The 12,077-nt window shown below is 47.4% G+C and overlaps 1 protein-coding gene across 2 annotated transcripts in view; it reads right to left on the minus strand.

Moving 5' to 3' along the window:
* CCDC148 (coiled-coil domain containing 148) overlaps window positions 1-12,077 on the minus strand; it is a 41,306-nt gene that overhangs the window by 14,724 nt on the left and 14,505 nt on the right. For both annotated transcript variants that reach the window (XM_079311390.1, XM_079311391.1), the window contains 7 exons: window positions 11,893-11,996; window positions 11,236-11,318; window positions 10,920-11,083; window positions 10,570-10,665; window positions 10,306-10,487; window positions 3,966-4,104; window positions 1,732-1,938 (listed from right to left, as the gene is read on the minus strand). In XM_079311390.1, coding sequence (XP_079167516.1) covers window positions 1,732-1,938; window positions 3,966-4,104; window positions 10,306-10,487; window positions 10,570-10,665; window positions 10,920-11,083; window positions 11,236-11,318; window positions 11,893-11,996 — 975 coding nt within the window. The remainder of the gene's footprint in view (window positions 1-1,731; window positions 1,939-3,965; window positions 4,105-10,305; window positions 10,488-10,569; window positions 10,666-10,919; window positions 11,084-11,235; window positions 11,319-11,892; window positions 11,997-12,077) is intronic.

A 12,077-nucleotide genomic window follows, 5' to 3' on the forward strand; every position in this document is an offset into this window, starting at 1 on the left:
TCCCTCTCACTCAGATAAAATCTCCCACAAACACACCCAGGGTTTACTCACAGGTGAATCATTATAGCAGCTACACTGCCCCTCTGGAAGGGGAGATAAGCAAGATTTCCTGATGTGAAACTAACTGAAATGCAGAAAGTCAATCAATGGCCAAAAAGAAAAGGTGGAAGGACAGGTGGAAATCCCCTGATTTCCAGTTCCACATTCTTTCTCTCAGACAAACTGACTTTTTACCCACCCTGTGGATCCCTCTCAGGATGGGGTTCACCTCTGGGAATTGGCACTGGACTGAGCTCCCTTCCACCTGCCACCAGCTGCTTTCCATGTCCAGCCCTCTGTAGCTGTAAAGTTCAGAACTGTAGGAAGACAAGTCTGTAAAATGAACTCTAAGTGGGCAGGCTAAGAGTTTCAAATGCATATCCCCATCAGACCAAAACAGAGCCCATGGATACATGGAGAATCATTTCTCTGAAAATGAGTGAGCTCTGTGCCCAACCTCAGCTCCCTCCCTCCAGCCCTTTGAGTTGTGGAGCTGATCAAAACAAGGTCACAGTGATATCCTCCTTTAATGAAAGGAATGTTCCTTTTCCTTCCTCTTTCCTGGCAAACAGGTGAGTTGGTTTTGTTCAAACGTTCAACATTTTAACGAAGATCCCTTTGAAGGTCACCCTTGAAAAGTGTAGGCCTAATAGGTTTAAGTTTCAAACAGTTCCTGAAAACAGGAGGTCAGAATCCAAAAAACTTTCAGACAATGTTCAGTGCATCTGTGAGAATCTTAAACTACACAGAGACAACAAAGTGCTCCAAAACCAGCTTGTTACTTCTTGTGTGGAAGGAAAATACAAGAAACAAAGGGGGGGGGAAAAGTGACTGAAATTCACAGTTCTGGAATCATTGGACCTTCCATCTCTGGTTATGCAGGTAAGAGACACACAGGCATTCCAGAAAGGAAGGCCTAGGTAAAAAACACCAAACATCCCCTCAGCTCCAGAGAAACACTCCTTCCTGCCCCTGGCTAAGGGAGGGCTGACACAGAGTCAGAGCAGGGTGCTCCTCACTTAGCCATGCCCAGACAGTTTCTAACCCTAAAGTGTTTAGATACAAACCTTCCCATGTCAGACAGCTCCAGAACACAAGACAGAAGGGCTTTGTGTTATTGCTGACTAGAAACCAGCAACAACATCGAAATCCTGCCTCACTGAACAGGTTTTACCGTGCTTTGCTTCTTGTAGGAAACCTAAACCAAGTGTTTGTGTGTCACTGAAAAGTGAGGGCACAGCAGAGAGAATATTGCTAAAGTGAGAACAACACATCATGCATGCTCTCTGATGTTCATTTCTGTGGAAGTGGAGAACCAGAGAGCAGTTGAAACAAATCTTAACATGCCTCTGATGCCCAGAAATGGGATTCCTCCTACAAACACCTTAGCATGAACATCACAACATCTTCCTCTTGTGTCCAGCCTCCTCCCACTTTATTCATTTACCAAAACCACACAGGTATTTTTATCTTTTTGCACCTCTTATCACAGTAAATCAGAATATTGTGAACCTTCTATAACAGTTATGGGATTCATGGTTTTATGTCTTAAAAAGCATTCTTAAAAATAAACAGAAGGGTAAACACATATCCATTATTCAACAGGAAACAGATTAGTGTTAGTGTAAAAAACTTCATTTTGAATGCATCTGTTAGACACAGACTTGGTGATGGATTTCTAACCAAACCTACCTTTGCTTTCAGATCAGCACAGATCTCCAGTTGCTTCTGCCTGGAATCAGCCAGCAGCACTTGTGCCTGGTGAGCAGCAGCAGCCTCAGCAGCAGCTGCCAGTGCCCTGAGGACAAAGGCTTTGCTAAGCTGAGCCCAGGCCAGCAGCAAGGCCCTGCGCTGGCTCCTGATGGATTGGCAACGATCCCAAGCCTTCTCCTGAGCAACCTGGAGAGGAAGGCATTCCAGAAAGGCTTACAAGCCGTCCATTCATAGAACTAAAATCCTGGACATTTTTGCTAACCCCACATAATATATATAATAATATAAAACATATATATAATAATTGATTTAGTTTTTGTGCCACCCCAGGGAACTCTCAGCACAGCCCCGTGCACTGTGCCAGGTGCAGGGATGTCACCAGTGTCCTGGGCAGTGACACCCCAGCACCACAGCTCCCTCCTGGCCCATTGCTCCTGGCTCAGCTGTGCTTTTGCAGTGGGAATAAATGAAATGCAACGGGCCCTCCCTGCCCTGGAGGACATAACACATAAGCAGGTCCTTCAACACATCTCCAGAGATACTGAGCACTTGCAGCAGGATGAGGCTTTTCCTACAAATTCTGATCTGCAGGGAAACAGGGCACCAATAACAGCAATTGTACAAAAGCAGCACAGGGGGAATCCACTTCTTCCCTAGCAGGAAATTTGGAAATAAAGTCTTAGTCCACCAAGCAGCAGAGTGCCAGCACCTGTGTCACCAGCTACCAAAAACAGGGAGTGTTTAATCCAAAAACCACTTGTCTTGCCCTAATCCAGTGAGGTTCATGAGGACATTCAAGGTTCCAGACTTTGATGGAAGCAGTGCCAGGTAAGGCTGCAGAGAATGAGGCAGTAGAGTCTTGAACCTGTCTTATATCCCCAAAGTATCTGGGGATAAGGAGGTTCTGGAGATGGCTGGCTGCTCTCAGGTGTCCAGGGGACCATTCCAGATGCTAATTCCAGGCCTCTGTCAGGGCAGGGGGTTGCTGGCTCACAAATACCCCTGCCAGCCCTTGGCTGGCTGGAGCTGCACCCCGAGCTTCCCTGCAGCCCAAGCAGAGCCCTGTGCCCCAGCAGCTCCACAGCCAGGGCTGCTGCCCAGCTCAGGCTGCTGCAGCCAGGGCACTGCTCAGCAGGGCAGGGCTGCACAGGCTGCTCCAAAGCCAGGGCTCTCTGCAAGGGCTGCTGCAGGATCAGGCTCTGAGTGCTGCCCCCTGACCAGTGTGCACAGGGGGAAGGGGGAGAGGAGGGCTCCAGGCTGTTGTTCCAGTGTGACACACACTCCAACAACACATTCTTAGCAGTGTTCCAACATTTCCATAGTTGTCATGCTAATACAGGTACCAAGAGATATCAGCTGGATGCAGAAATTGGATTTTTAAATTTAGTGGTTTTAAATTTTAAATGAACCTTCAAAGAAGTAGAGACCCATTAACAGTGGCTGCTTTGTCCAAAGCATGTGATTATTCAGCCCTATTCATTCCAGGGCAACATTTCTGAAATCCACAAGAACTTTATTTCTAGTGAAACTCTGGCTAATTATCAGTATCACTTCACTGTCATTCCTTTGCACTAGACTCTCCTCAAACACAGGGAAGTAGATGGTCTAAAAATACAGACAGAGATAAAAAAAGCCTCCTCCTTTCCTTATGACATCCTGAAGTGTTCTGGCCTTGAAATGGGTTTCTCAATTAGCTGCTATGTGCTTATTCACTGTGGAGTGCAAGAGGAATCAGCAATCAATTTGAAAGCATTATGTATATAAAAATAGCCTCTCCCTTAAGAGTGGGAGATAACTTTCCACTCTTCATGCTATGCATGTGCCACAGAACAATTAAAATAACTATTCCTAGACAATGCAAAAAGGCTGTACATCATCATGAAAAATAAAAACACCAAGAGAAGCAGAGTGGCATAACACAGCTATAAAACTGTACAGCAGAAGTAACACTAACAAATTATTTTTGTGAGTTTGGCTGTAAGACTACGTGGAACTATAAAATCTGCCCAGGACTTGTTTTGAAGAGATCATAGGTTTTAAAATTCCTGTGTTTTGAAAATAAGGATGTTTGTTTTTTACTGTGCAAAATAAACTTTATAATTAAGAGATTTTAAAATGAAAAAACTTCAATAAACATACATTCTTTGATACAACTGTTTGCTACATACTTTAAGAATTTGTATAACTGAATGAATATGTAAACCAGCACTGACCAGCTCCTGCCTGGATCTGTGGGGAAGATACCTCTGCAGCATATCCAGGTACAAAGTTCTCCTCCTCTGAAGATCACTTGGGTACTGATTGATAACAGTCTGGAAAACCCACTGATCTTCTTCCTTCCAGTCACTGTTCCTACAGGAATGCAAAACAACCCAATCCAGTATAACTCAACCACTGAAAAGGAGGAGTTTGGTTCTGGGCAGCCTTGAGTGGGCTCACAGTCCTGGTGCAGTAAACTGGATGTTGGGTCAGAGGTGACAAAATCAGATTAATCAAATAAAGCAAATGTACATCGCTTTGCTGACATGACACTGTGTCATCATGTGAGTGAATTGTTCTGTTTCTGTGTTTCTCAAACAGACCATGTTAATGAATAATTAGTGACCCCACAGGGAAAATGCAGTGTGAAAAAGAACAAGATGGTCAGACTCTACCTTTGAGCACTAAACAAATGATCAAAAGGGAATGAATGAAGTGACAATCTTTGCATACAGCTAAATGAGGATCTAGTTTAACAAATAAACTGAAGCCATAAACTCATCAGCAAGGCATGAGATTCACCATGTTTAGAGTAGGAGCTGTAGCAATGAGTGTGCATGCATCTGCCTCAGAAAATGAGAGCAGTGAGAAGAAGCATCCATCTGAAAGGACACCAGGGCTGGGCTGCAGTTTCACCCTCAGTCTGAACTGGCCTTGAAGGGATTAATGCCAGGCTGTCATTGTCAGCATTAACATCCAAGCAGCAACACTGAGTCAGACCAAAAGGTCTTCCTGGCCCACTGACCTGGTTTCAGAAGTGACTAAGAGCCTAGGGATAATTAAAAGAAGAAAATCATGAGTCTCTACCCACCCCCCAAATTGCTGCTGCCTCCAGCTGCTGCAGCTCCTGGACTCCCCAGGCCACAGCACTGCCTCAGTAATTCCACAGCACTGCAGCCACTGGGGTGTTGGTGTTATCCTTCTGCAGGCAGAAAGGACAGGTACTTCAAACAGGATTTTTGTGAGGAACTCACATGTAATTAAACGAGACTCCATGGTCTACCATTAAAGAAATCAATAATCCTCCCTGTGAGTCCTGACACCTCATATGGTGACATCTGAGCACATCACTTCAGTGACAGCAGTGAGGCAGTTCTACGAGCTGAGATTTGGCTTTGTAACATTTCACCTTGGACATTTCTGCCCATGCAGGCAGGTGAACAAACAGAGCTCTGCTACAGAGGTGAGTGGGCAGAGTAAGGTCCAGCAGGGATGCTGCAGCCCCTCGGCCAGCCTGGTGCCCTCCTGTGCCTCCAGCACACCTGGCAGGGGCCCCAGCAGCTGCACAGTCCTGCCCCTCATCCCACACCTCTGCCAGGCTCACTCTGATTTATCTGCCTCTACTGCCCAGCTAACCATCAACCTCTGCACTGCTCAAAACAAGGAGAAGCTTTCGTGGGAGATCCTTTGTGGGGCAGTCAGCTGTAGAGAGAGCTACAAGTAGTTTATTGTAAGTAGGGACAAACTGACTGCCAAAGCCTCGGTTTGTCAGCTGTGCCAAAATTTGTCAGCTGTGCTGAGATTTTGTCAGCTGCTCATAGACAAATAGTGAAAAAAAAAAAAAACAACCACAACATGACCCAGCCCAGAGTATTCATAGCCACCAAACACATGGAGAATTTCAACATATCCTGCGGAGTGAATCTGAGATGTCACCTCACTTGCACTTCTGTAAAATTCCAGAAAGGAATATCTCATCTAAAACAAGCCTGAAAAGCGGCAACACATTTGACATGGATATTTAAGGTATTATCAAGTTTCTGCACTGTCAAGATATTGACAAACATTTGCCAGGCTGAACGCCTGACCCGAATTTTAAACGCAGCGCCGCTTTCCTTGTGCAGCACAATCCCTGTTTTGTTCCAGAGCTGCAGCAGCAATTGTCTAACACACGGCAGCCCCGAGGCAGCTGCTTCCTTCGGCACATTAATCCCCGGCTTTGCACGCCCGAGGAGCACAGAGCGCTCCCAGGGATCCCCGGCATCCCCGCAGAGCCGCGGCACCGCCACCGGCACCGGGACCGGGACCCGCACCGGGACCCGCACCGGGACCGGGACCCGCACCGGGACCGGGACCCGCACGGCTGCGGCCGTCTGCAGGCACACGGTGACACGGTGACAGAGTGCCACACACGGTGCCACTGTGCCAGATGGAATGCCACCATGATACACAGAGTGCCACCATCACACCGTGACACAGTGCCACCATAGAACCCTCAGTGCCACCATGCCACGGAGTGAGACATCACCCCCCTGCTGCTGGTGATTGCTGCTCCAGAAACAGCCTGGGCTGGGACTGTCCTAGTGCCATTCCTTTGAGGGGATGCTGCACAGGATGCAGTGCTGAGCCTGCAGTGCCCCATTCATCCTTCAGTGATTTGAACAAAACAGACATCCTTGGAAATTGTGGAAAAAATATAATAGTGCTTAGAGAATCATTCTAACACACATAAGTCCAAGTCCACTATTTGTGGGATAGCTCAGGACCTGGGTATTTCCCAAACATGAAAATTTGTGTTTTAGTAACATCAAAAGAAATTAAATTGGATTATAAAATATGATAATCCTGTATAAGGCTTGAAAAAAAACCCCTAAGCCCTTCTTCCATTTCTAAAAGCAATGACTATTGCAATGTGCATTCTAGTGTGAATGAAAATCACACAGAATAACCAGACCTGAACATTATCTTATTCTAAAGTGGCTTTTCTGAACATTCTATGCACATTTTCCAAATTCTCTGCTCCAGACAGACTGAACTGCTAATAAAAAAAGGGATATGAAATGCCAGAGTAGTATTCACTGAAGGTTTTATAATTCACATTCAACATATGATGAGAGAGGAAGTGGCCAAGTGACCAAGTTATCATGTTATCACAGAATCATGTGCTACTGAGCTACGTCTCAAATCATAAAAATAAGAAAAAATGTATTGCAGGAGGATGTTTGGTCTGTCTGGGTCCAGAGCAATGCCAGTGACTGCACAGGCTTCCCTAGGCTGTGTTAGCCAGGGGATACACACCAAGGTCAAGGACCTGTCACTCCATTTCTGACAGCATTATCTGTGCCAGTTGGATCACAGCTAGCACGATGAATTATACAATTCTTCAATCACAAGGCTGCATCTCTGCAAACTCATAGAACATCTCCATGCAAATTAGCCAATATAAATGTAAGAAGTGAGTTGAGTTTTTTACAAACCCATACATTGGAAGAAAGCAATGCTATGAGAACAAAGTCTTCCATTTTTTAAAACTGAAAACTCATTTTTAACGCTGTTCTGGATAAAATAATTGGAACATAAACAAGCAATACATTAAAGATTTGGAGAGCAGAAGGCATACAAAAGTCCCCAAGGTCTAGTTTTAAATAAAATGCCAGAGATGGTTGCTGAAGGTTCATTTATGATTTCTGCATTTCCAGTTGTCAGTGGTGGCACTCTGGCCCAGAGGCTCTGACAGCCCCAGTGACTCCTGCCCCACCCCAGCATCCTGCCCAGCTGCCCCACTGTGTCCTTCCCCTCTGGGGATCATACCCTGCTGCCTCCAAAGAGCCACTGCACACGTGCTCAACTACAGCTGATCTCTTTCCTGGGCAAATATGGCATTTGAAGTTCCAATACTGTTTAATTATTGCTGCAAAACTAGCTCGCTCCAGACCTAAATCCACACCTGGCCTATGATCAGTGAAAATACTACAGCAGATTTTTCAGCCATTTTCATAAATTTTGTTGTCTAGATCCACATCTGTCCTTTATTCAGTAGCACACGTGTTGTGTAAGTCAAGGATTTTAATTTATGAATTTTGATCACAAACTTTGACACAATTTTGATTAAAAACACTAGAAAGACTTTGTACATATTTAGTGATTTAGTGTTTGTCACAAGTTTTCTCATTGAGGTTGTTAAAACTTCTGTAAGAGAAACTATAACAAAATAACAGAGAGAGCAGCAAAAGAGCTGCTTACATTTACCATTTGTGGCTTCATAAATATAGGATAAATCTAAACAATTTTCAGTATCATCTTCTAACAGCTAGGATGCTCCAGTAATAACCAAGTTTCAGGTAACACAAGAAGAACATACAGAATATTTGTACAATCTGTACAAAAGATAAATAGATGAAAACATCCCTTTCTATGGCACCCAGCATCTTTAGCCTGTCTCAGCACACCCAACTCATTCAGCAGCAGGGACAGAACAAACACTGCACTGCCTGTCTGTACAGAACACAGAGCTGGAAGCAACAAGTGATTGTTTTACCAAAGAAATTCAGGGACCTTCCTGCTCTCCCCAGTTTCTCCTGCCCAGGCTCTGAACCTTTCCCCTGGCCTACCCTTTCTCAGTCTTTTGACAGCCTGAAGCCATACAAAGGAGTATCAGGGGATGGCAAAGAGAAGCCAAAGGCCATCCAATGCCTGAAACTCAGTATCTCCTGGACTCTGGGCAGCCTCAGCAGAAAGGCTAAGCTTTATGTTATTAATATACAGGTTTATTACATTTCTAGATCACTATGAATACTGCTATTTCAATGAACATTTTTATTTACACAAAAGTCTTTCCTCCTTTTTGTTATCTGAATCAAAGCTATATGCATCTCTTACATTTTTTTGTGATGACAATTACTGCAGTGATCCAAAATTTGTGAAAATACTGTACCTTCTTCTCTGTTTTATAGATAAAAGCTCTGGAGGTGTATTTTGGAAAGACTGTATTTTCTGTCATGATCTTTCTAGTGTAATTACTGTACAGAAGGAGTAATTTCCATTCCTGCAAGAGCATATGAGGAGGACATTTGCTGCACACCAGACTGTTGGTTCCTTAATCCAGCAAACACGTTGTTTGTTATCCCAGCTGGTGGCTGCTGCAAGGACGGGCTCCCCTCTTGGGGCTGGGAGTGGCTGCTCTGCACAGAGCAGAGTGAGGGCAGAGCCCAGGGCAGCAGCTGCAGGGCTGCTCTCACTGCAGGGCTCCCCACACACTGCAGGGCTGCTCACACTGCAGGGCTGCTCTCACTGCAGGGCACCCCACACACTGCAGGGCTCCCCACACACTGCAGGGCTGCTCTCACTGCAGGGCTCCCCACACACTGCAGGGCTGCTCACACTGCAGGGCTGCTCTCACTGCAGGGCACCCCACACACTGCAGGGCTCCCCACACACTGCAGGGCTGCTCTCACTGCAGGGCACCCCACACACTGCAGGGCTGCTCACACTGCAGGGCTCCCCACACTGCAGGGCACCCCACACACTGCAGGGCACCCCACACACTGCAGGGCTCCCCACACACTGCAGGGCACCCCACACACTGCAGGGCACCACACACACTGCAGGGCTCCCCACACACTGCAGGGCTGCTCTCACTGCAGGGCACCCCACACACTGCAGGGCTGCTCTCACTGCAGGGCACCCCACACACTGCAGGGCTGCTCACACTGCAGGGCTGCTCTCACTGCAGGGCACCCCACACACTGCAGGGCTGCTCACACTGCAGGGCTGCTCACACTGCAGGGCTGCTCTCACTGCAGGGCACCCCACACACTGCAGGGCTGCTCACACTGCAGGGCTCCCCACACACTGCAGGGCTGCTCACACTGCAGGGCACCCCACACACTGCAGGGCTCCCCACACACTGCAGGGCTGCTCTCACTGCAGGGCTCCCCACACACTGCAGGGCTCCCCACACACTGCAGGGCTCCCCACACACTGCAGGGCTGCTCTCACTGCAGGGCACCCCACACACTGCAGGGCACCCCACACACTGCAGGGCACCCCACACACTGCAGGGCACCCCACACACTGCAGGGCACCCCACACACTGCAGGGCACCCCACACACTGCAGGGCTCCCCACACACTGCAGGGCACCCCACACGCTGCAGGGCACCCCACACGCTGCAGGGCTCCCCACACGCTGCAGGGCACCCCACACGCTGCAGGGCTCCCCCCACGCTGCAGGGCTCCCCCCACGCTGCAGGGCTCCCCACACACTGCAGGGCACCCCACACACTGCAGGGCACCCCACACACTGCAGGGCACCCCACACACTGCAGGGCACCCCACACACTGCAGGGCTCCCCCCACGCTGCAGGGCACCCCACACACTGCAGGGCTCCCCACACACTGCAGGGCTGATCCCCCCACGCTGCAGGGCTGCTCCCCCCCACGCTGCAGGGCTGATCCCCCCACGCTGCAGGGCTGATCCCCCCACGCTGCAGGGCTGCTCCCCCCACGCTGCAGGGCTGCTCCCCCCCACGCTGCAGGCTCCCCGTGACCCCAGAGTGCACAGGTGTGCCCGTACCTGGCCAGGGGCTGCAGCTGCTGGTCCAGCTCCCGCAGGCACTGCCCGTAGCCGCTGGCCAGCTCCCGGTACTGCTGCAGCAGCAGCGCCTTCAGCTCGGGGCAGGGGCACTCCAGAGCCAGCAGCTCGGCAGGGACTGCCAGGAAAGGCTCCTTCTGCTCCTCAGAGGGGCTCTCTGAGGCCTGCAGTGGAGAAATGCTGCTCAGGACACTGCAGCAGTCACCCCTCAATAAACTTCCACTGCAACTTACACGCAAAGCTTACATTTTCTTTGAACTTTTCCAGCTCCCTTTCCAAAGCCAGGCTTTCCAGGATGAGACCTTCCAAAATTGCCTTCTGTTGCTCCTTCATAAATTTGATCTATTTCATGAAACGTGTTGCTGTTACTTCTTCCTCTTGTTACAATATGAAAACTTATTCAGAAACAGTCCTATTTCCAGCCCTACACTGCTACACTTGTACAGACTTTGGTGGGTACATTTATACCATGATAAGAAGGGGGGTTTATGGCACACTCTGCACATGAGTCATAGTCTCAAAGTTCCACAAAAAATAAATAAAAATGCTAAAAATATGGTGACAATAAATTGTACAAATGAAGTTAGAATACCAACCTGCTGTAAGACCTCAGCTGAATTGATCTTGGGTTTCTGACAAGATTCTTTTGAGAGGTAACGCTGCATTTTAGCCAGTGTGAGCTTCAAATCCTCCTTTAGCTGCCAGACAGGAGCTAAAGCACTTGTTTGATAAGTGTCCCATTCCCTGGACAATTTCTGCGCTGTATGGAACAAAGTTTTCTCAAACACAAAAAAATGTTGCACAGCACTGTGCTCTGTAAATCTAAAACTGACAAGGAAGAGATTTAAAAACTTAATCAAGGTAATGTTGACTATTAAAAAAAAATTAAGAAATTAATTTAAAAATTCTTACCCAAGTTCCTCAAATCACAAAAAGAGCTGTTCTTATGGCTTTCTTCATCAAGAAAAGTCTTAATTTCTTCCTCTGTTTTTTGCCTGAAGGAAATTAAATGTGTTTTGCAGAAGCTTTAATTTCTTATTCCATTTGCAAGAATACTCAAACACTACAACAATCACATTAAAAAGGGAATTCTTTGCCTGGGAAGATCAGAAGTGAACTTGGACACAAAGATGTTAAAAAAGCCACCAAAGCTCGTGTTGAGTACACAGGGTAAGAGACAAGAGCACTGCTAAGGTTCTCTGCTGTGTGACCCCAACACACACACAGGGACAGTCTCTAAAGGAACTAAAAACCACCTGGAGACTCCTGTAACTCTTACACAGGCACTGCTGGTACCTTACAATGTTTCCAGACTCTGCAGATGAGCTGCCCACTCCCAGCCCAGCCCCAGAGGCTCTGAGAGCCAGCCCTGCTCTCCCTGCCCTCAGGTGAGCTCATGTCACAGACCCCTCTCTGTGTGCCCCACAAACCCTCACTCCCCACACAAAAATACCTTCAGAGCAGGTGCTATAATCTGTTTTCTCAGTGTTCCTCAAATCAAGTATGTCAGACCAAAAACTCTGCTCAAGTCTCTTTAGTATTCACCCATCCAGGCTCCTCAGCCCTTACCTGCTCTCACTCAGTCTTTTATACTCTTGCCACCACACCTGACGATGCTGTTTCAGCAGCATTTGCTCTTTGCTAATTTTTGAAACTTGCTCTGCTTTTTTAATCTGCAAGGAAAATTAAAGGTTGTGTTTTGAACATATTCAACAGCTTTTTCAAATGCCTGCACATGGAAACTTTTAAATACA

The sequence above is a fragment of the Erithacus rubecula genome, assembly GCF_903797595.1.
Source record: "Erithacus rubecula genome assembly, chromosome: 8".
NCBI lineage: Eukaryota > Metazoa > Chordata > Aves > Passeriformes > Muscicapidae > Erithacus > Erithacus rubecula.